Source organism: Coenobita brevimanus, chromosome 68, assembly GCF_032717465.1.
Source record: "Coenobita brevimanus isolate Jiangsu-jjx chromosome 68, ASM3271746v2, whole genome shotgun sequence".
Taxonomy (NCBI): domain Eukaryota; kingdom Metazoa; phylum Arthropoda; class Malacostraca; order Decapoda; family Coenobitidae; genus Coenobita; species Coenobita brevimanus.
The window spans coordinates 17,724,035-17,749,924 of NC_137021.1; the positions used below are offsets into that span (position 1 = coordinate 17,724,035).

General features: G+C 44.2%; 1 protein-coding gene across 1 annotated transcript in view; it reads left to right on the plus strand.

Annotated features, from left to right (window-relative positions):
- LOC145405765 (uncharacterized) overlaps nucleotides 1–25,890 on the plus strand; it is a 2,040,591-nt gene that overhangs the window by 2,004,319 nt on the left and 10,382 nt on the right. Inside the window, exon 11 of the mRNA XM_080276996.1 lies at nucleotides 19,514–19,685. Coding sequence (XP_080133122.1) covers nucleotides 19,514–19,685 — 172 coding nt within the window. The remainder of the gene's footprint in view (nucleotides 1–19,513; nucleotides 19,686–25,890) is intronic.

The following is a 25,890-nucleotide window of genomic DNA, read 5'->3' on the forward strand; positions in this document are numbered from 1 at the left end:
AAGGTGGTGTGTGGAATGAAGAGAAGATGAAAGGAGGTGCAGGGAACAAAATGGTGGAATGAAGAAGTGAGACAAGCTGTGGCACAAAAGAAGAAAGTACCAGTATCTAGTGAGTGGATGGGAAGCAGCGGCTTGAAGGATGTTGAGAGACGGAAGAGAGAGTTATATGTAGAGAGAATGAAAGAGATGAAAGATTAGTAAGAGAGAGAATGAAGACAGCGGATGAGGAGTTTGGAAGGAATTTGAGTGTAAAGTGGAGGGTGATAAAGAAGGTAGCAGAGGAGTGAAAGATAAAAATGGCAGATTGCTAGTGGAGAAAGGAGAAAAGGCGAGCAAATGGAGAGAACACTTTAAGGAACTGGTAAAAATAGAGAATGAAAGTAATGCGAGTATAAGTGGATGGGAGAAGGAGGGAGGTGAGAAGGGGGAAGAGATCAGTAGGATGGAAGTAGTGGAAGCAAAGAAGAAAGCCAAAATAGGGAGAGCCCCAGAAATTGATGGTGTGTGTGGCGAAATGCTTAAGCATGGGGGAGAGATAGTACAGTCAAGTCCCCCTAATTGGTTCTGGGCCAAGCCCGTGCCATAGAAAACCGTGCCATGCTAATAACTAAACCTGTGGGAAAAATGGAATTTGGTTCTGGACGTTCTCCCAAAGTCTCCTTTTTAACCCCACTTTTCCCCATTTTTCCCCTCTTTACACGGACACACAATCAAGCAATCAGTCAATGCATGTATTACACATGGATTAAACACTAAACAATAAATAATAAAGGGCTTTAAGGCCATAAAATACTGAATGTACCTAACTCCGATAGTGATAGTGCTAAAGTGGAAGGGGTAGGGTTGGGGGTTCTGAGGCAAAAGATGCATTTCAAACCTTGCCACGCCCCTGCGCCATAGGTATTTTATGTGCATAGTTCATTTTTTTTTTTTGGGGGGGGGGGGGGGTTCTGGCACCTTGTTGTGTCATAGAGAGTGTTTTTGATTAGAGATATGAATGCAAAAGTAGGGAATGTGAAGGTGGATGGAGTAGCTGGTGGGTGGGATATGCCTGCAGAAGTGGATGAGAATGGCTGTGCCCTAGTGGACATTTGTGCAGGGAGAGGGTTAGTGATAGCCAATACTCTCTTCAGACACAAAATGATCTACAGGTATATGTGGCGAGTGATGAGAAGGGTTGGTGGTGAACTGAATGATTTGCAGGGAATGATTGATTATGTGTGTGTGAATGACAATGGGAAGGTATGTAATGGATGCAAGAGCATACAGAGGCTGGGGGAGTGGACTTTCTGATGATCACTTGATGGTGGTAAAAATCAAGCTTCATGTACAATGGAGGAATAGGAGGGAAGGACAGGAGGAAGTAGTCCATACAAGGAGAGTAGAGAGGTTGCAAGAGGATGGAAAAAAAGACTGAATATAAGAGAGAAGTGGAGGAGCGATTGGGCAAATATGATTCAGAGCAGATGGGGGACATGGGAGGTGTGCGCAAGATATTCACAGAAGAATGTGCAGCATGTAAGGTGGTGTGTGGAATGAAGAGAAGATGAAAGGGGATGCAGGGAACAAAATGGTGGAATGAAGAAGTGAGACAAGCTGTGGCACAAAAGAAGAAAGTACCGGTATATAGTGAGTGGATGGGAAGCAGCAGCATGAAGGATGTTGAGAGACGGAAGAGAGAGTTATATGTATAGAGAATGAAAGAGATGAAAGATTAGTAAGAGAGAGAATGAAGACAGCGGATGAGGAGTTTGGAAGGAATTTGAGTGTAAAGTGGAGGGTGATAAAGAAGGTAGCAGAGGAGTGAAAGATAAAAATGGCAGATTGCTAGTGGAGAAAGGAGAAAAGGCGAGCAGATGGAGAGAACACTTTAAGGAACTGGTAAACATAGAGAATGAAAGTAATGTGAGTATAAGTGGATGGGAGAAGGAGGGAGGTGAGAAGGGGGAAGAGATCAGTAGGATGGAAGTAGTGGAAGCAAAGAAGAAAGCCAAAATAGGGAGAGCCCCAGAAATTGATGGTGTGTGTGGCGAAATGCTAAAGCATGGGGGAGAGATAGTACAGTCAAGTCGCCTAAGGCCCCGCTAATTGGTTCTGGGCCAAGCCCATGCCATAGAAAACCGTGCCATGCAAATAACTAAACCTGTGGGAAAAATGGAATTTGGTTCTGGACGTTCTCCCAAAGTCTCCTTTTTAACCCCACTTTTCCCCATTTTTCCCCACTTTACACGGGCACACAATCAAGCAATCAGTCAATGCATGTATTACACATGGATTAAACACTAAACAATAAATAATAAAGGGCTTTAAGGCCATAAAATACTGAATGTACCTAACTTCGATAACGGTAGTGCTAAAGTGGAAAGGGTAGGGTTGGGGGTTCTGAGGCAAAATATGCGTTTCAAACCTTGCCACGCCCCCGCGCCATAGGTATTTTATGCGCATAGTTCATTTTTTTTTTTTTTTTTGGGTTCTGACGTGTCATAGAAAACCGCGGCATAGAAGTCCGTGCCATAGGCGGTTTGACTGTAGTAGAATAGATGTGGAAGATGTGCAGATTGGCCTGGGAGGAAGGTAGAGTCCCAGAGGATTGGAAGTCAGGTATAATTATTCCCCTGTACAAAGGAAGAGGGGAAAAAGAAGTGTGTAGAAATCATAGGGGCATTTGTCTTTGGGTGTAATAGGAAAAGTGTATGGTAAGTTACTTATTGGCAGAGTTAGGGAAATAACGTAGGAATTAGTTGGAGAAGAGCTGGGAGGTTTTAAGAAGGGAAGAGGTTGTGTACATCAGATATTCATCCTTAGATGTTTAGTGGAAGAGTTTCTGGGGAAAGGAAGGAAGTTGTATGCAGTGTTCATGGATTTGGAGAAAGCATATGACAGAGTGGATAGACAAGAAAAGTGAAATATATTATGGAGTAAATGGGAAGTTGTTGAATGCCATGAAGAATATGTATGAGGATGCTAAGGCTGAAGTGAATTTCTCTGTCTGACTGTTAGATTGAAATAGGGATGTGTCATGTCTCTGTGGTTGTTCGATCTGTATATGGATAAGGTAATAAAAGAGATACAAAGTCGGGCAGTGGATGTTGGAGCTGCCCTAATGAGAGAGGGCAGTGTTTGGAAACTTCTTGTATGGTTGTTTGCAGATGATACTGTATTGTTAAGTGAAGATAAAGGGGAACTGCACAGCTTGGTGAATGAGTTTGGGAGGATGTGTAAGAAATGGAATCTAAAGGTGAATGTAGGGAAGAGTAAAGTTATGGTCTTTGAGAGAAATGAAGTCACTGAATGTACAGTGAGGTTGGATGATGAGGAATTGGTAAATTTGAGTGCATTTAAGTACTTAGGTATTGTGATGAGTAAGGATGGAAGGTTGGAGGATGAAGTGCTTGAAAGGGTACAACAAAGAAGAAAGGTTGCTGGTTCATTGAAGCAGTGATAACAGATAGGGAACTGAGCATGGAAGTAAATAAGTCACTGCATGATAGTATTGTGATACCAACTCCAACGTATGGAAGAGAGGTATGGACCTTGTTGGAAGGACACGGGTGTGAGAGCAGTGAAAATGAGTTACTTGAGTGGAGCATGTGGAGTTTTATGGAGAGACAGACTGACAAATGAGGAAGTGAAGGAACCTTGTAGTGTGGATGTGGATGTGATAGGAAGCATTTGGAGAAACACCTTGAGGTGGTTCGGCCGTGTGGAGAGGATGGAGCCGAGGATGAGATGGAGGGATGTAGTGAAGAGATATATGAGAGAGGGGAGTGTGAGCTGGGAGGAGGGCTGTGAAATAGCAGGGGACAGGGTGACTTGGAGGTGATTTGTTTGTGGCCACCCCTTTTGGGATTAATGCATCTGGCAGTAGATAGATAGGTGTACTGTGACAGTTCTAATTACTGATTTAAAGGGCATAGCTATTGTAGTTGAGTTGGTTTCTACGTATGTACAGTATCTGTTTATGCTGATTTGTATGTGTGTAAATGTATATGTTATTAAAATTTCTCATCAGTACTTGATCTGATTTAGATCAAATATGGCTCAAACATTTTGTGTGGGTCCAGATGAAATTGTTGGTATGATAATGTTGTACCCATTCAGCATCCTCTCTAGTTCAGGCTGCTGTGTATGTTATAGAAATTTGAAAGTATGGGAGGGATTCTTAGTGGCTAACTGTCTGAACCACTTCAGCAGGAATAGGTGAAGAGAATATTGCTGGATGGTGGGTGTCAGGAATGAATGTAAGTGGGGATACTTTGGTTTGTTAGATGGTGGTTGTCAGGAATGAATGAGAATGACATTACAGTGACCTCTGCATGTGCAAGGATTAAGGGTTATAGGTTTTTGCATCAGAGGCCCCATTACCAAAATATAACTGTCTTAACCAACCCTCCAGCCTGACCCCAGCTAGTGTACTAAATACCCACCTACAGTAGCTTGATTACAGATGTTCTTCCTAAGGGCATAACCTACACTTGTTGTTGTTTTTATTATTGTTGTTGTTGTTGGGTAACCCTGGATTGTCTATGAGCAGACCCATCAACTGCAGGAAAGCAACTGTCCATACAAGGCCCTCCTGTGCAGTGAATCGGTGCTTCCCTGCAGAGGACAGAGTGGAGGTTTGGTTCCGGAATGCCCAGTTAATAGGGGCACCAAATTAGGCTCCACATCACCCCGTTATTTGGTTATATGGTTACCACTCAGCAGTGTTAATGATTTTCTGGGTTACAGCAAACCATTAGGTTTGTCACTCGGTGTAGAGCTACCTGAATTTAAAAGAAGAGTAATAAAAAGTGACATGAAGGATGGGAGAAATAGGAAAGAGGAGAGCAGACACAGAAAATAATGATGAAGATGGAGGAAGAAGTAAGCAGCAGTACAGTACATCAAGTAACTGGGTGTAAAGGAATTAAAAACAGGCATGCCTACAAAAGACCTTCTATGACCCCAAGTAGACTATAAATACACATCCTAAGGGTATAACCTGCCTTATAGAGGTACAGCAGACATAAGACAGTGTTGTTAAAGAGATTTAAATATATAAAAGTTTGGAAAAAACTAACTGCAAGGGCATTTTCAACTGTTAGGAACAGTACTATAAGAAAAACATGTCACATTCACATTGCATTTTCTGCATCACAGTGTTCTTGGTGGTGCTCTTTTTGTGCGTGCACTAAGAATCTGCACACAGGAAGTCTGCGCATGTGGGGGTCACTGTTATTTCACTGCTTATTGATTTCATAGTCAAAATCAGGAAGTCATAACTCCTTAGACATGATAGCATAGTCATTTATGCATAAAGTCAACTGTCCACAGAAAATTCTTTGTCAAGGAGGTGACTGAGGAGGGTTAGAGACTGTAAACTTTAGTTACTTTCACTTGGAAAGTAACATGTTTTTTATAGCAAAAGTTTACACTGATACATGTATTATGTTAATTGATTGGAAGAAATTAACGTATCTATGAAGGTGTGACCTCTCTCACACCATGAAGCTGTCCAAAGGGGGAGGGAGGAGGTAAAGAAATGAATGTGATGAGCAAGGAAGTGGGTGGGATATTCTGGAAATTAAAAGGCAGTGAGCTGGGTCAGGAAAATACCGTACACTCAATTCTTGAGTAACACGTGGTTGAGTAACACGTTTTTGTTCTGAGACAAGTCATGTCAACACGCGGGAAGTCAGCTGGACTGACGACTTGATTTGAAAGTCGCGCGCGATGACGTCACCCTCTAAACTCTAGGTACCTGGGCGCATAGTTCCATTCTGTATGGGTATTTATCTCAATACCACACCCAGCCACCTCAGCCAAGCAGCCCGAGTGGGATAGGTTTGGTGTTAGATTGAGAAAATTTTGCTTGGGAAACACACTGAGCATATTTTTGAGAAAAACCTATGGTTAGTTTTGAAGCGACTGGGCGTGTATCGTTCGTAGCTGAGGATTCCCGGTGGTGAGATGAATCGCATACAGAATGGAAATATGCTTCATGGGCACTCTCAAGGCCAAATAGGTAGATGAAATTTATGGGTTTCGCAATTTCAGGGGACGAAATGGAACGAAAATGTATGCTAATCAGGGGGGGGGGGAAAGTGTGTTTTCGTAAGTTAGGGTTCAGTTCCACATTCTTCATTTGATTTAATGCTTCCTAACACATTTCGGACCAGCTGGGCATATGGTTATCAGTCCTTTCTCGTGCCTCACCTAGTTCTTACCCACTCATAATGGGTTTTGCATTTTTAAGGGACGAAATGAAATGAAAATCCTTGCTAATTAGACAAAAGTTACTCTTTTATCCATGTGTTCTTGTAAGTTAACGTTCAGTTCCACATTCTTCGTTCGATTTAGTGCTTCCCAACACATTTCCAACTAACTAAGCATACGGTTATCAGTCCTTTCTTGCGCCTCGCCTAATTCTACCCCACACTCATAATGGGTTTCACAGTTTTAGGGGACGAAATGGAACAAAAATGTTTCCTAATTAGAAAAAAAAAAAAAACTTTCATCCATGTGTTCTCATAAGTCAGTGTTCAGTTCATCATTTTTCGTTCGAATTCATGCTTCCCAACACGTTTCGGACTGACTGAGCATACGGCTATAAAGTCCTTTCTCGCGTCTTACTGACTTTAACTCAGTCATATGGGTTTCGCAGTTTAAGGGGACAAAACTGAATGAAAATGTTTGCTAGTCAGAAAAAAAAATTACTTCCATCCATATTTGATCATAAGTTAGCATTCAGTTCCACATTCTTCGCTCTTCTTCTTCCTGATAGTCTTATATTTTTTGGATTACTTCTGGGTGTTAAACAAATATTTCATTCTAAATCTGATTCCCCGTTGTTTTTAGCTGTGTGCATTGTGTCAACTTGTTTGACCTGTCAGGGTTACAGCGAAAGGGCCTATCCTAAGTGTTTAACTACACTTAACCTAACCTAGCTACCTAATAATTTAACCTAATCTTACTTAGCATCCAATTGGGAAATTGGGAGACGAAAACCACCTTTGAGTATGTCAAGACAGTCATAGGTACGGCTTAAGGAATGTGATGATAAAAAGTGGGAAGTTTTTCTGCAGGAAGTGGTAATTTATCACCCTGAAAATGGTCAGAAAAACATCGAAGACAAACTGGAAGAATATGAATTGAATTGGTAAGGTCCTTCTACTGCTTTAAGCAATGCGTACGTTTACCGAAATGGCAAAAAAGTATGGAGTAAATGAAAGCACCGTCATAACAATTTGGAAGGACCGGGAGAAGATAAAGATCATGCGAAGGAAGTGATGCGAACCTTGTAGCTGTGAAAGTTTATATTTGTCCTGAAGCTGACTGAGAAGCTTAGACTTATAGGGCGTTATGTGGAGCATCAGAGAAATTCTCATTTTTACTCCTTACCACCTTACCCCATGTAAATTACCTCCACTTATACGCACCATCAGGTCAAACGGTGAGATATAATTATTAAGGTAAAATGCAGTATAGTCTCACGGAGGACAGCCCAACACCCCCAGAAGGAGCCTACGGAGGGGCAAATAGAGCGCAACCTGACTCCGGGTGACAGGGACATAAGTCCGCCCAGGCTACGCGCCCCTATGACCCGGAGATCGCCTGCTGCCACCATAGCAGGAAAGTGAAACTACCTTCCGGGCGAGCTGACCACTCACAACCACAGTGTGGGGCTATTAGTCTAGCTCCAGTCAGCACCCCTGAGACAGCCGGTAGCTGCTCAACCCTCCTACAGGAGACGGCCAGTAGCCGCTCCCGCCTTCGTCAGGAGACGGCTGGTAGCCGCTCCGAAGGTGCCCTCGAATCGGCCTGTACCCACTCCCTTCCCCAGGCCACGGCCAGTAACTGGGCCTTTGCAACGGCTGTTAGCCGCACCCCTAGAAGGCCACAGCCAGTAGCCGGGCCCTATGGCAGGGGACGGCCGGTAGTCGTTCCTCCATCAGGTGCTGACTCCCCAACACAAGACTACGACCCAGAGGGAGGCCCCAGCCTGGAGGACTACTGGAGAGACCCTGTAACCACCACTGGGATCTTCTCATTGCAGCCGGTTCCTGAGAGGACTCAACTGACGGACCCTGATGGGGGTGGACGTCACAGCCCACTCCTGACAGAGTCCCCGACCACCGGAGACTACAGTCCACAGGACCTCCAGACTGCCCCCAGGACCCCCGGGCGGTACATCCCTACACCCCAACACTGGAGATCCTCGTCCTCCGTCAGATGCCTGAATGAAATATTCAGGCAGCTGTTCGGCCCCAGTCCAGAGGGCCAGACTCCCACTCCGAGCCCCGAGAGCGCGGGACCCTTCGTCACCAGCAGCCCTGGACAAGAGAGGATTCCCATACGTGTGATCCCATGGCCCCTGAATACGGAGGGCCTCCGGCAGAACTCAGCCCCGTCCGTAGTTAGGCTGAGCTGTTCCTGCTGCCCTTGTACCTGACTGCCATTACGCCCAGTCCCGAAAGTGAATGACAGTGAAAGTGATACAGTGAAGCAAGGGCAGAACAGTGAATTATCAGAGTACGGGAAGTCAGAGAATTAAAAGCATCAGTGTTAGTGTAAAAGAAAGGTGGAATAAATAAAGTAACAGTGAGACAATGAATACTGCAGGGCAGTGAAATAAGTGTCTGAGTGAACACGCTACCATCTAGTGATATAGCCTCACACTAAGTTCATACGGAGGCTCCAGGCTAAGAACAATAATTAACAACAACGGACAAACAAGTTAGACTGCCAACAGTGAAAACAGTGCCATGGCCCTAGTGAACAGAACTCCACCTGATAGATAAAATCTAGACTTCCCCTAAGTGATAGTATTTGGCCCCACTGCCCTAGGACTCCTGATTATAGTGCTGTTCACTTTACCCGATATTGTCCCGAGTAGTATCCTGCGTGATACTGACACCCACAATCTAGGCCTAAGGTTTATAATTGTTCAGTATAATTACTCTTGTGACATCTACCCATTCCACTTGTAGAATTTAGCAATACACGTGTAAGGTTGTTGCCTTGAGTTTTTGTGTCCTGCCTCTCTCTTATTTGTCTAATCTCTGGTCTAGAAAAGGGAACCCAGCTACACACTAGACGTTAGAGGGACAGGAAGCCGACCCTAAAACACCTAGCATTACACTGGTGGAAAGTGGTGGTTCTTGATCCAGGCATACGAGAGAGTTAATCAGGAAATACCAGCAAAATGGCAACCAAACCCCATATGCAATTGCCTAAATTCGACCCCGAACAGTATGATGTTCACACATACCTGGCAATTATTAAACCTTTGCTAGACATCGGGTTCGAAGATGACAACCAGTAAATTTTGGTTACACTCCAGCTGCTGGGTAAAGCGGCAGCCAATATTGCACCCAAGATCGTCCTGGGGCTCACCTGGCAGAATTTCATGAAACTTATGATTCAGGCCATCACCCCTTCATTAAGTAAAGTGGTGGTGACATCCCAGTTGGATAGCTTAACTTTTGATGACCAATTTGGATGACACTCTAATCCAGGCCAGACGCCTGGTCACTGCTGCCTACCCGGAGGCAGATGATGAAACCCACAAGCAACACACTTTCAATACTCTCCTCAGAGTGTTTCCCAGCATGGTCAAGAAGCATTTTACAATCCATGACCCTACCAGAGACATGGGTAAGGATATCCAACTCATACGCCACCTCCTGACCTCCTGTCCCACACCCCAGCAAATCAACGTGGTGAAAAAGTTCCCCACGAACATCCCAGCTCCTCCAGTCAAGCCACGTCCGCCTATGACCCACACTAGCCCCACCCCAGCACCCAGCCCGCCTAGGGCATGCCCCACCCACCGGCTTCCCAGTCACAAGGAGAACCCCAACCTCATTCTGGTGAATCCCTGGGAGTTCTCCGCTTGCAGGTCCAGGTGCTCACTGCATGATATCAGGGACCAATTGAAAGCTGCCAGGCAAAAGACAACCACTCCAGGCCGATGTAATGTCTCCTTCCTGGAGAATGAGGAGCCAGAGGACGAATCTGCACCTGCGGAAGATACCAAACCCGGGGAGCAGGAGCCGGTGGAAGAAGAAGGAGGCCCCCAGCAGTTGGATTTTTAGGACCGCCCCTGCACCTTCCCACAGTGGCAAGGGCCACTTCCCCCAAATACCGCCCCCCAGTTTACCACAAGATGTAGCTGAACGGGGTCAAAGGCAGACTTCTGGTCGACACGGGAGTGGCCAGATTCTGCCTGTATAGTAACTACTTTTCCTGTCATGAGTCGACCTTCGGCCTGCTATTCCCGACGGCTACTCATCTTGTGGATGCGGGGAATGGCCTCCTGCCGGTCCGTGGGGAAACATGGGCCCTGCGTGTTGACACCCATCAACTGGCATCGACACATCACAAGTTCATTGTGTTTGACTCTTCCTGCCACAATTACGACGGATATCTGGGGCTGGACCTGCTACAGAAGTTAGGGGCCACCATTGCTTGCTACAACAGACAGCTCCAGTTGCAGAAATCCCCCGACCCCCCCCTCCCCCTCAGTCCATTTGCACCTGCACGCCACGGCCACGGCTGAAAGACTCCACCGTTGGGACTGTGACCAAGAAAAAGGAGATGTACAAGTAAATGGCCACCTCATTCTCTACATCTACAGGTATTACTTACCTCAAAATAGGAGGAGTAAAGTTTAGGTAGGGGGTCTGAGAGGGTCCTGGGATGCATTCCCCCGTTTTCTCTGTAGTAGAACCTCTTTGGTCCGGACCCCTTTGATCCGGATTTCTGTTAATTCGGACAATATTTAAAAATAATAAGCTCCAAAAATATGTTGAAAGTAATTCTAAAGTCATTTTCAGTATCGGCGCGGAAAGCGATCGTCATTCGTTGTCTCGGATCACGCTAGGTCGCAACATGGGCGCTTGTTTAAACACACGCTAGCATTTGTTCCATCAACTAGTTCACCAACCATTTATATTTTTACGTTGTATTTCAAAAGTTAATCCTCCTTACCATGCCCCTTAATGCAAGTGTAGCTTCTGCAACGAATAAAGGTGTTAAATGGAGGAGTTTGCTTACACAAAAATGGGTCAGAATATTTTGCAGTGTTTAATGATTACTGTAGGTTATTTTTTGTACTTAAATGTGCTTTACTTGTACATCAAACATTAGCTTCTTGCCCATATGGGCGTTATCAATATTCCAAAAATGACAATGTATTTTTTGCCCACATAAGTTTTTTTTTTTTTTCCAAATATTACAGTTAATTAATTTTTTTTGCCTACACGGGCCTTAGTCACTTACTACAATTTAAAATGTAGGCTAGTTTCTTGTCATGGCCTTACCTGTAAATTATGCAATACAAAACTATCGTACATGATTAGTTTGGTTATTTTAGTATCCTTTCATCTTTCGCAGTTACGTAGGGTTGACATATGCCACATATGTTAATAATTAACAAACATACCATATGTATATAGTTTTTGGTATGAACTGGAGATTACCCTGATGGTCCGGACAATCTGCTAATTCGAACAACCCTTCCCCCCATATGGTCCGAATGAGAGAGGTTCTGCTGTATTTCAATGGGGAAAATTGTCCCGATATATGAAATTTTGAATTATGAAAGGATTTTTCAGTCCCTATCCCTTTCGTTTATCGAGGACACACTGTATATCCAAATTTGCCTTCTTCAATCTCTCTGGTGCCTCACAATGATGAGCTGGCGATTCCTGTCCCTCCTGTGGACACGGAAGTTATCTCTGACCATGAGGACATCGTCGATGACGGAGGGGAAAGTGATGATGAATCGTTTGTTGGAGAACGTTCCAGAGACACTCCATACTTTCCCAGTCATCAAGAACTGGATGACTTGGTCTGAGATTTAGGACTCACCAAGTCCAGTGCTGAGCTGCTGGGATCATGTCTAAGTGAATGGAACTTGTTGGATCCCAGCTGCATGTTGAGTTACAGGAATTGCCACGGCAAGTTTACATCCTTCAGATTTTGTGGAGAAACCTCGTTGTGCTATTGTTTTGATGTTAAGGGCTTGTTTCAAGCCATGGAAGTAGATTATAAGGCCTCAGAATGGTGCCATAGACAGTTCTTTGAAGAGCCTAAAAGCTGTACTTTTGCATAACGGCAATGAACTCCCATCAATTCTAGTTGCACATTCTGTGGAAATGAAAGAAAGCTATGAGAATGTGAAGATTTGTGTGACAAAAATCAAGTACTCAGATCACAATGGGAGGTTTGTGGGGATTTCAAAATGATCTCTTTCCTACTTGGAATGCAAGGCGGTTATACAAAGTAGTAATTTTTTTTATGCTTGTGGGGCAGCCTGAGCGATGCAGAACATAACATTTTGTGAGGAAAGACTGGCCTCTCAGAGAGAGTCTTACACCAGGCTCGTGCAATGTTTCGAAAACTCCTATGATCTCCAGAGAGAAGGTATTGCTACTGCTGCTGCACATAAAACTTGTTCTTGTGAAACAGTTTGTGAAAGCCATCGACAAGGATGGCGATACATTTCTGCATATCAGATAAATGTTTCCCAAGTTGAGCATGGCAAAAGTAACGGCTGGCATATTCACCGGGCTGCAAGTTCAGAGAATGCTTGCAAGTTGTGAATTACAGGGTAAATTGACCGATGTTGAAGAGTGTGCTTGGAATGCTTTCAGAGGGGTTGTGGAAGGTTTTCTTGGCAACCAGAGGAGACCAGATTCTGCACAGCTCATCGATGACTTGATTGGTGCATTCCACTGGCTTGGATGCAGAATGTCGATCAAATTGCACTATCTGGATTCCCACCTTGATTTCTTCAAAAGCAACTTGGATGCAGTCAGTGAGGAGCATGGTGAACAGTTCCATCAGGACATTCTGCTGATAGAAATCAGATATCAGGGCAGGTGGAACGAGGCAGTGATGGGCAATTACTTTTGGGCATTGTTACGTGATTGTCATAACACCTAAAGAAGAAGGTCAAGATCAAAAGTGCATTTAGATACAGTGTGCCCTGCATTCCTTGTGATGTTACTGTTTGCTCATTTTCTGGTTATATACATAATATACACCCGGAAATATCTAAATTCTTTGACATTCTCAGCATTCTCGAAATGGTAACAAGTTGCAATTCCTGTCCTTGTATGATACATATGTTGTTGCATAATTCCTGTAACTCTAGATTTACACGAAAACAAACAGCATATTTGGAATGTACGCATTGACGTTGATCAGAAAAAGCATAAAAATCAGTATAAACAAAAAATTGGTGTAAATTTGTTACACAGTGTAATCTGGCATCCAGTGGTTCAGAAAACTTGATGGTTCGGAATTTTCAGTCCAGGGTAATTTTTAGCTTTTTTGGGTAAAAAATCGAGAAAAATCAGCCAAAGATAGAAAAATATCTAAAAATAGCCAAAAGCAGTGTGCTGAACTATCCAATTCCGCACCTCAGACAACCTACATCTGCATTACACTACAAAGGTAAGTAAAGAAAACTATAATTTTTTCTATCTATCTATCTATCTATAGCCCGACGCCCTAATCCCGCAAAGGGTGGCCGCAGACAAAACGCCTCCAAGTCGCTCTGTCACCCACCATTTGACTACCCTCCCCCCAACTCACCCCCCCCTCCCTCATATACCTCTCAACTCCATCCCTCCACCTCATCCTCGGTCTACCTCTCCCTCTCCCTCTCTCCACCTCACCTATATACACCCTCTTAGTCAGTCTTTCATTCTCCATTCTCTTCACATGTCCAAACCACCTCAGTGTATTTCTCCTAATCTTCTCAACCACATCCACATCGACCCCACAGCGTTCCTTCACTTCTTCATTCGTCAACCTGTCCCTCCACGTCACTCCACATGCTCCTCTCAAGTAACTCATTTCCACTGCTCTCACTCTTGACTTGTTCCCCTCTTGCAAGGTCCATGCCTCACTTCCATATGTCAGGGTAGGGATCACAATACTCTCATGCAGTGACTTCTTAACTTCCATACTTACCTCCCTATTTCTCATCACTGCTTTCAGTGTACCAACAACCTTCCTTCCCTGCTGTACCCTTTCACGCACTTCATCCCCCAAAGTTCCATCCTTACTCATCACACTACCCAAGTACTTGAATGCACTCACATTCTCCATATCCTCACCATCCAACCTCACTGCACACTCTGTGACTTCATTCCTCTCAAACACCATAACTTTACTTTTGTTTACATTAACTTTCAGATTCCTCCTCCTACACACTGTCCCAAATTCATTCACCAAACCTTGCAACTCCCATTCATCTTCACTCAACAGTACTGTATCATCAGCAAACAGCAACACCGGAAGCTTCCAAATCTCACCCTCATTCATTAGAACCACCCTCACATCCACTGCCCTACCCTGCACCTCCTTTACAACCCCATCCATGTATATATTAAACAGCCATGGAGACATCACACAACCCTGTTTCAGTCCCACATTGAGATCAAAGAACTCAATCAGCTCACCATCCACTCGCACTGTAACCCTAGCTCCCTCGTACATACTCTTCACAGCACTCAACAATTTCCCCTCCACTCCATATATTCTTAATACCTTCCACATACCTTGCCTATCTATTCTGTCATAAGCTTTCTCCAAGTCCATGAAGGCAGCATACACTTTCCTTCCCTTCTCTAGATACTTCTCCACTAAACATCTTAGAACAAATATCTGATCTACACACCCTTTTCCCTTCCTAAATCCCCTTGTTCTTCTCCATCTAGCTCCTCTGTCATATGCCTAACCCTATCAATGAGTATTCTACCATAATCATTTTTTAATTATTATAATTTATTATGTATTTTGGGTGGGTTTGTTTTGAACGTTTTCAGGTACCTGTCTGATAGTCCAGAAAATCTGATAATCCTGGAGGTCCCTGGGCTACTGCATTCCATATTAAAGGACTTTTACTGTATTATTTCCTTCCAGTGCCATTGTTCTTTACAATCATAAATAGAGTGTTCACGGTATCAGCTAGTTTATGTTGATATGAGAAAATTTGTGCAAATTTGTTATATAAAGACCATGTTGACTTCTGTTTCCATGTGATGGACAGAGTGACATGACCCACATATTGTCAGTGTGACAGCGAACCACTCTGCCCTATCTCTTAAGCTTCCTTCTTTCATATGTCCAATTCCCATTCTGTCTTGTGTGGCTCTCTCGGGCCATCTGACCTTCACCTTCGATTTCTGGAAATATATTACTGGCAGTTTCCGGCTGGGTTACGTGTGTATGTGTGTGTGTGTATGTGTGTAGTTCTAGTACATTTCCATCACATGAGCTAACTGACATTCATCAGCTACCCCATAATGATCGTCTGGTATGTGTTTGCAGTCTGGCCAGAGGATGTGTACAGTACGTCTCCACCTGAACACCAAGTATTACATATTGTGTGAGCGTTACATTGTGCTATGATATAAAGCTTATAACTGTTATATGCCTATAAATGTTACATATTGTGTTATGGCATATTAACCCTTAAACCGCGAGCTTGTTTTGCTTTGACCTGCGGCTCCCCCGTGCATATTCGCGCTCCGACAGACTCTCTAAAAATATTTGCCAAAAATCAGTTATTAGTCCTAGATTATTAAAATCACATATGCTTATGGCACATACCTTCAGCTTTCTCCTGGGATGTTTGTTGAGCCTTCATCGAGTACCGTAGGACTTGTGGAGACCTCTGAAGTTGGGTAACGAAGTCTCCACGACAACTCGTAATATGATTACCACAGCCTAATATTATCACTAGAAACACTGTTCTATGATTCTCAAATAGTTTGGAATCCATACTCCAAAAAAAAAAAAACACTGTGAAAGCAATGAAAATTACGAGGGCGTATGACCATCCCACTTCCGATCGTTCGCCGCTGGTGGTGTTATTTATTATTCATAAAAACACTCACAGTTTATATTTCTATTACTATATAACACTTATATATATATACAGTCTTTATCCATAAGTTTCCTTCAGTAATAGTAGTTTATTGTCTCTGTAGGGATTCAATTTCCTTTAGTAAAATACGTAGCATTCACTTTCTCGTCCTGTATACTAGCATTGAGAGTGAATGTCACTTTCACCTTCACTCTCATAACTCATAGTATTCATACATGCTAGAGTGAAACTTTCACTCTCATTACTCCTAGTATATATACTCGTATTCTTATAATACTACTCATTTACATTTCTATTTACGTTCTCTATTTTATTTACATTATTTACATTTCTATTTTATTTACACTGTGTTATGCACTGTCACTTGAAGTAACATATAAAATTATTTTCCACTGTTCACTTATATTTACATTCATTGCTTTCACTTGCTGTTTACACATTATTTACACATTATTTACAATTCCACTTGCACTGTTTTACTCAACAGAAAGATCGTAGTCACTCTCTCTCAATTGTCAGGCCTTTGCCTCTTTCCACATGAGGTTTAGTAGGGGGTAAAGGTCACTGGGCCCTTTGCATGGGGCTAAAAAGCAGCAGAAGTTAGCAGGAGCGAATCCGACATACCTTCACCTTGAAAGACGACAGCGAACTGATAGCGGTGGCCTCCTGCCGCCTGGCTAGTGTGAGTGCAATACTGCCACCTTCAGCCTTGTGAGACCCGCTAATATATAGCAATGAAATGATTGGCAGGAAGCGAAGACAGTACATAATAAATTAGGAAGTTCCAGGTGAATGTAAATATCACTTAGGCTTCTCCCTTCCTTTCTTATATATATTTTTATTACGAAAATAGATTATACGGAATATTTCAAGGGGAAATAAACAGCGAAAATTAGCGAACGACTGCACGTGAGGTGTTGTCACGTGATAATTAGCCAATTCTAGGTGTGTGGCACTCTCACTTACCTTATTTCTTTCTTGTATATATTATTTGGTATAAGAAAAGGGCATAGGGCTTATTTCAATGAATGAAATCAGTGAAAAATTCCAGGGAAGATTTACTTAGCGTAGCACGGCCGGGCAGGCGAGAGGATAGGGTAATGGAGGGGAGGTAGGGAGGGGAGTCAAGAACGTGGAGAAATGGCTAAATTGTCAACAATGGATGGGAGTACAGATGAGATTAGGAGTGCTGACTAGTGTTGGACATTGGCATTACTGATAGATGATACAAGCCACCACTTGAAAGCCCGGGCGAATTCAAAATAACACAGAATCACAAAAGTGATGCCCCACGGTATGATCCCTTGCTCCCTTGCGTCACGAAAGTGACGCCCCGCGGTTAAGGGATTAATACATACTGTACCCATACGCAGTGCCATTGTGTGAAGACCTTCCTCACTAGCATCTTGACCCATGGAGTGTAAGTCAGAGCTGTAGCTCTGTTTAAGGAGGAGTGCAAGGCACAACTCGGGCTGTGCCAAAAATACAAACACTTCAAATCTGCACACTGGGGAGCCTTCTAGGGCTGGTAATTATGAGGTCCATGAACTAACATTAAATGAATATATATACAATGGTGCCTCAAGTTTAGCAACATCACTTTTCATGGTTTCATGGTTAGCGGTGGCCTGCAGATATTCCCCAACACCAGTTTCGGTGCAACAATCCCTCCGTTTGTGACAAGAAAACGTAAACAAACCGTGTGGCGGATCTCACTTCCTGGGTTTGCTGATGTAGCCAATGACATAACCAACAACAAATAGGAGCACTTGATTGGCCACACACCAATAGTGTCTGTTGCAGAAATGCTGGAGTTGAAGGAAGAATATATGAAACAGCAGTAGCCAGTAGAGCAGCTGAAAGAAAAATACAAAACCACCAATGTCATCACTTTCATCGTGGCTGCTTGCTCTCAGGAATTTGCAGGAGGAAGTCTACCTAGCAGAGTTTGCCAGAAAGCTTGAGTGCTTGTTCCATGTTTCTGCATTAGCAAAGCTGATAAACACTGTGTTCAATGAGAAAGTGAATGGAAGACAGCAAGCTCTGATAACCCGCTACCTCAGCAGGCCCTGGGAAGTGGAAGAGGTGGAAGGCCCAGTGCAAGCAACAGGGGCACTTGAGCATGGAGCACAACCCATTGAAGATGCCACCATGGACCTGCTCGAGGATTAGGAGTTCTCTGGGTTTGTGCAGGAACAGCAGACAGAAGAGATGCAGCACAGGATTGATGTGTTGTGTGGAGAGGTGGAGGCAGCAGAGGCAGAGGAGGGTGGAGGTGCCAGAGGTGGTGGGGTGCAGTAGCCTCACCACCTGCCTCGGAAATTACACCCCATCCCTTCCATTAAGCACCTCACTCCAGCCTTCCAAGTGAGTTTCCTTGCTTGTTATGTACTTTTTATTACTACTAGTTTCTCTTCAGGTGTGATCAGTAAATTTTACATTGCATAAATGGGTTTTAGGGAGAGTTGGCATGGGACCTGGAATCAATTAGCCAGTTTCCCGTAGGATCAATGCCCCAACTTCAGTGGTTTCATGGTTCATGGTACTTTTCCCTGAACCATTTAGGCACAAATCATGGGACTTCACCATATACACCAGGCTTGAATGATGAGTGAATGGAAGCATGGCCCATTGAAATGGGCAGATTTGGGCTGACTGGACACTGCTACTCCTCACCCTGCCCTAGGGTGGGAAAGGAGGTCCGGATGATGATATATATATGATATATATACAGTATATGGGCTTGAAATTAAATTTTTTGCCTAATCTTCCCAGACTTATAAGGACAGCTTCCTGTTGTATTAATATTCTGAACATAAGCTGCTGAGTAGAAGGATCCTTCTTTTTTTTTTTTATATATATATGGCCAGTACTTTGCCAGGATTCCCCCCCCCCCCCCATCTTTGTACTTTGATGTCAGATGGGTCTGTAAAGCTTTTCTGTATGTGTCTCTCTGACATTTTGCTGGTGCAAAAAATAGATTGTCCTAAGTGGAAAAATTGTTTTTGCTTGTTAGTGCCTCCATTCTGCTTTGTATATTTCACAGTACACCATCTCTTTCTTCTTTATGAATCATTCCTCTAATTATAAACAGGTGAATAACTAAGAATAGTGCTACTGTCAGGTGACTGCCCTTTCTTCTCATCCTTCTTTCTTTCCTTCCTTCCTCTTCTGTCTTTCTTTCCATTTTTCATTCCTCTTCTTTCTGTCTATGGGTGACTGTACACTGAGTGACAAGCCAAATGGTTTCCATTACACCAGGATACCATTTCCTATGCTGGGTGGTAACCATGTAACCAACTTGAGGTGCCCGGTGGTTTAGTGAGTAATTAAGGCGCTCCATCCTGATTGAGCCCATGTAGGTTTTATATCCAAGGGGTGGTTGGGGTTTATTGCTCACGTAATGCCACTCGGGAATGATTAGGCTGGTCACTCTTATCTTAAATGTCAGTACCAACTTGCCTAGTCCCAGGCTGCTACGCTTCCCGTGGGGCAACACAGGATTAGATTATGTGTGTACGTATGTATAAGTAAGATTTATTTAAATGACATGATCATTATTGTACTGCAACATTGTATGCCAAACCCAGTCATTGTTTTCTAATTTACTTTTGTCTTTAACAGAGAGATTGCACTGGAAGTTCTTAGCCATGAGCCAGTTGGAGCATTCATGGTGCGTGAATCCACCAGTAAACCTGGGTGTTACGCTCTTAGTCTCAGGGTCCCTAGAGACTTCACTGTATCTGGCATTGCGCACTACCTAATTGTCAAAACTAATAAGGGATACAAGATAAAGGTAAGGTAATGAGTATAGTATGGCTTTGAATGAAGTAACTTGACTGCATTCTTTAACTCTCATTGATGCTGAAGTGCTTCCTCCAGTATTTTTTTTTTTAATTAACCAGGATAATAACTTTTTAGTAAGTTCAATCAGTTAATGGAAATAACCCTCCTACTTTTTTTTTTTTTTTTTTTTTTTTTATATATATATATATAGAACTTTACTTATGTGAAAAATAGTATGTAGTTATGTATATGTCTATTGCCAGATGTATTAATCCCATTGGGATTAGCCATGAAAAGATCTGCAGTCACACAGTCTTCAGTACTGTACTGTGTTAGGCAGTCATCTCTTCATCCCAAACCACTCTCATTTATGTATCACTGTACCCCATCCTTCCACTTCATTCTTGGTTTTTCTCTCCCTTTTCTCTTTCCTCCTCAGTCATATACACTCCCTTAGTTAATCTCTCACTCTTCATTTGCTCCACATGGCCAGCTTATCTTAGGATATTCCTCCACATGGCCAGCTTATCTTAGGATATTCCTAACACTTTCTATCAAATGCTTCCAAAGCATTTGCCTACCTTCCACTCCTTGTGTCACAACACACTTACACAATTCATTCCCATTCCTCTCATTCCTAACCTTTGTCCTTCTGGTAAAGTCCAAGCTTTACCTCATTACAGTAATTTTTCAGTTATCTGTCGTCACAATATCTGGCCTATCGGATTACCTGACTCTTTCATGACAGTCCTATTAAAACAATATCCGCTGAAATTAGGCAATATCCGGCTCGGAAATGGGAAGCAGTCGGTGGTACTAAGCATTTTTTGGCGGCAGTGTGTATCATCTGGCTTAGACATGGGACCCAGTCAGTGCACGGGCAGACCCCACAACACATGCCAGCCAGTCACAATGCATTGCGGAAGCAGCCCACCTGACTTGCCAAACCAACCTTCACCCTCTCATTCTTTTCATTGGACAATGTATAGGACAGACTTATCTGTGCCTTGTGCGTTTGTGGCCCGTGCTGTGGCCACCCCCTCAGTGTTGTGACTTCCTTTGTGGCCCTTCAGTGCTCCATGCCTTCGTACTCTGACTGCTGGACTCTAGTTCTGTGTGATGAGTTTGTGGCCTTTGTGGTGGTGCCCTGGCTGCTGCAGGTCCTGTTCATCTTTTGCCTGGTCCTAGTTGTTGTCTCATGGGATTAAGTGCACTGTATTGCATACTACTCTACGCTCCATCTATGCCAGCACTAAGCGAGTATGATTATGATATTATTATGTACTGTATTATTGTACTATATGTACTGTATCACTGTACTATATATACTGTATCATTACTGTATTGTATTTTAGGATAGAGGGTCAAGATGGATAGCTTAGAATGGTGGCATATTATCCAGTATCCCTGTCACAGTGCAGATGCTCAGTGTACCCCTGCACCTCCTCAATACCGGCACGTAGGACGTGGAGACAAGGGAGTGATGGAATTGCGGGGGGCTGTGAGTCAGGGTCCTCATCTTCGTCCTTGTTGGTGTTGCTGTCCTCTTTTGTGCCTGCAGAGGCAGCAATGGTGATCTCCTCATCAGACATTGTCTGATAACCAGGATCGTCACCGTCATCGTCCAGCCAATCCCTCACGTCGTTGACTTCCACCTGCTCTCTTGCTGTGCAAAGATGAAGGTGGAAATCATCCATGCCAAACCCCTCAGAGTCGTGCTCAGCTTCACTTCCCTGGAGGAGATGAGGCCAACCGCTTTCGAGGGGATTTACAGAGACTTCCTTCCACATGTTCACCCAGTTGAACACTGCAGATTTCAGGTCCTAATGCTGAAGATCCTACTAGGTCTGCTTCCCACATGTGTCCTTTGCCCCTTCCTTGTCCTCCAGCACCACCATCACCTCACTGGGAAACCTCTGCTGGTACAGTCACTTGGCAGCCACGATAACACCCTGGTCCATTGTTTGAATCAGAACAGTCATATTAGGTGGCAGAAACATGCAGCTAATGTGCCCGTCATCAGCAACCAAATCCTTCTCAGATGGATGCTCGTGGGCATTGTACAGGAGCAGGAGTGCCTTCATCTTTGGTGAGCAAGACCAAGGACCTCCATTTGATATCAGATAACCTCCTTGATGAAGTGTTTGTGGAACCAGTCTCTGAAGATCTTGGCAGTATACCAGGCCTTCTCAGATCAGTACCACGCAATAGGTAGGCTATCCATCAACCCACGGAGACAATGTGGTTGTTTTGCATGCCCAACAGTAACGGGTTGGAGGCTGTACATCCCATTAGCATTAGCACAGCACAAAACAGACACGTTGTTTGGATAACTTCCAACCAGGCACAGTCTCCTCCTCCTTCTCTACCAGGGTGTTGATGGGCAGTGAGTGGTAGAATAGACCAGTTTCATCAGTATTATAGACTTGACCAAGGGCAAGGCCCTCGTCCTTGATCAGGCGCCGTATTTTTGGGCAAAATGGGTCTGCATCTTCTATTGTCACATCCAAGGCCTCACCATCTACCTTACAGTCTGTAAGTCCATGGTGAAGCTTGAAGTGAAAGAGCCACCCTTCGGAAGCCTTGAAGTCATGTACTTTGTGCAGGTGTGCAAACTTCTCAGTTGCAGCCTTCAAATCGGTCCCATGCACAAGCACACTGGCAGCACGTTGCTGGGGAAACCACAGCACTGTCGTCTGGTCGATAATGGCGTGCCGGGCCTGGGCCATGACCTTCCTGTTGCCTTTGTGTGTGCTTTCGGCAAAGTCCTGTCCGTACTGCTTAAGCTTGTCCCATGATTTCTTGATATCAGACAATGTTGAACGGCCTAGATCATATTCCTGCAGTATGCGTCCTGTGGTCCAGCCTGCGTCAACCTTTCTCAGTGTCTCACGCTTCTTCTTCAGAGTCAAAACCTTCCTCTTCCACTTCTCAGATGGTGATGGGGCCATCAACACATGCATGAGAATGCAGCAGAGGAGAGCCACATCCTGAAGAAGGTAGGGCACCACCACAAAAGCGACCACATTCACAACCATGCATGCTAGAGCGTGACCACACGCAAGGGAGACAAAAGCGGAAACTGAGGTGCAGGCTTGGAGGCCGGAAAGCAGTACAGCACTGCCATATTACACTCCATGCTTGCCTCTGAGTGCAAGCAGTGTATGTCTAATGAGGCCTGCCAGGTGACTCTGATCATTCGGTAGGGAAGTGAACAGGTGCGCGTGGTGGGGGTTTTGCACTAATCCCAGATGTCAGGGGGCTCACGCCATTAGAGGCAGACGGGCACTTTTGCCATACATTTACTCGTGGCTTGTGGTCCATCTTACACGCGCATTGAGGGAAACACAACTCCCAGTGACTGGGCGACTTTGGGCGTTCAGTGTAGAGGCGGACGGGTGTTGTCATCATACATGTACTCGCAGCTTGCAGTGTGTGTTACACGCATGATGGCAGTTGGGAAAGACTAATCCCAGTGGCCACACGACTTTGGACATTCGGTGGGGATGCATATGGATGTTTTGACACCGCTTGTGAGTCATGGTCAGTATTACTCAGGTGCTGGAGGTTTGTAGGGAGTGATTGAGCCATTGCGTGACTTTGATCATTCAGTACAGGGGCGGACGGACATTTCAGCTTAGGTTATGGGTTACGGTTCATTTCTCGTGCACAGAGCCCAGTAGCCACATTACTGATTGTTTGAACATGTTGGCTGGCCAGCTGAAGTTCTCAGGGTCTTTTATGTTTGGATAATGGCAAGTAAATTCAGGTAATGGTTTAATAGAGCTAGGGTCCAATATTATGATAATGAACACATCTGGTTACTGCACATCCAGATAAATGAAGGATTATACAGAAAATTATTATACATATATATTATAGTATACATATATACAGTGCTCGACAAAAGTATTGCACACCCGGCACCCCTCCTACAAAACAAACCTTTCAACTATGGAAAAAACATGTAAATAATGCATTATAATTACCTTTAATGCTTGGTAGGGTTTCCTTTGCGCTTCTTCTCGGACCTGGGACATCATGGAAGTGAAAGGGTGAGGTTCCTCAGGTGCTGGGGTGATATACTTGCCCAGGATTCACGAATGGCTGCTTGCAGCTTAGGCAGAGAGCTCACATCCTTCCCTTGGAGATTCTTCTTTACAAGGTACCAGAGGTTTTCTATTGGGTTGTTTGGGCTATTCCCTGGCCAGTCTTTCATGGAGACCTCACAATCACAAAGCCAGTTGGTGACAGATTTGGCTTTATGAGCAGGTGCACCGTCCTGCTGAAACACTCGTGCACCTGTGAGCTCGAAGGACTCAGGTAAATGATCACAAAGCAGCTCCAGGTAAACGTCCTGATTCACTCTGCATTTCCTGGGAAGCACAACAAGCTTCCCCAACCCCTTACCAGAGAAACAACCCCATACCATTAGTGAATCAGGGTGTTTAACTGTGCTCTCCATGTAACGGGGGTCAAGCGGGTCACTGCCTCTATGCCGGTACACGCGCTTTCCTCGATTACAGGTAATGGTAAACGTTGCCTTATCAGACCACAACACTGACAACCATTGGTCCTCACCTCAGGTAAGGTACTTGTTAGCAAAGGCAAGCCTACGAAGTCGCTGGTTATGTGTAAGAAGAGGCTTTCTCACAGGCCTGTGGCTTGTGTAACCAAGTTCATAGACTCTTCGAGAAACAGTGCACACTGAAACCTCTCCAAACACTTTCGGGTTGCTCTCCTTAATTCTCCTTGCAGTCACACAAGGATTAGACTCCACTGCACGTTTTACCACATCAACAGACCTTGGGGAAGTTTTCCTGGGCCTACCAGACTGTGCTTTCTTTGTAGGAACGTCACCACTATTTTCCACTCGATAATGGACACACCTCCTCCGCACTGTCGACCGAGCCACACCAACCAAATCACTAATTTCCTTCGTGGGGTGGCCTGCCTTCTTTAGAGCAATGATCTGTGATATTATTTCACTAGACAGTTCACGGATAGGGGCCATATTAAAGTAGCGAAAGCCAAAACACTGCGGGTCACTAGGTAAAAAATGGCGCAACAAGAGAGGGAGGAGCGGCTGGGTTCCCCTCTCATGCAGCCCGCAGTAAGGCCTCAGGCTGCAGTGATGTCATGTTAGTGCCCAAAACTTCTGGCTAAATTTTTTCTTCAAAAAATGAGTGATTCTTTTTTCGCCAAAAGTATTGCGCGCCTATGTCAAGGCGTGCAATACTTTTGTCGAGCGCTGTATATATATATATATATATGTATATAGGAGCCTGTGTGGTACAGTGGTAAAGTGTGTATTTTTGTACACTGAAGAACGAGGGTTCGCGCCCTCCAGGGTAATAATCTTTGGGAGCGTTCGTTTGGCCACGTACTTCTTGGCAGACATAAGGGGTACTGTGGTTGAACCAGTGTCGCGTACTATAAAGTATGCTTGCACCCATTCGGCTTGGGCAGTCCGATTACACTTTGTTCACAAACCACACACGCATCCAAAGCCGCTACAACACTACAATTACACTTACAAGCACTTCTCACCCTACATACAATCTCTACCAGACAGCCTAAGCCACTTGGTAGAGATACATTGGCTGTATCGTCCCCACTTTGGTCGGGATAGGCCGGTCCTGCAGTGAACACTCAAACGGCTGACGAGATGAGATATATATACAGCCGGCGCAACAGAAGTGTGGACCCTCTAATTAACACCATATATTTTGTAGGGCCCAGGAAATATTGTAGGAAAATTCCTGTATTTGGTGGATTTTTTTTTTCTGGTGGTTTCTAACTTTACAGGCTTACTACCGCTGCTACGAATTTATGAGCTTAGTGTCAGCCTGACTTTGGATGGGAGAGCACATAAGATTTTCTTGTCCTGCCTAGCCCTTGTTAATTTCAAAGCTTTCTTTTTCACACCCTCCTCTGCCTTAGTGAATCATTGGAGATGGGTCCCAAGCCACTTACTGATGGTAGAAAAAGACCGAATTTTAACCATGAGAGAGGAAAATGTAAAAGTTAAGGATATTTGTATTCGAACTGGGCAAGGAAAATCTACCGTTATGGCACTTCTTGCTGCTGCCCGCCACCTGCCAAAAAACACAATTCCCCAACATAAAGACAGGCTAGGACCTAATAGGAAGACATTACAGACTACAGACAGGTTACTGAAGCAAGCTGTGATAAAAGACCCGCATTTAACTGCT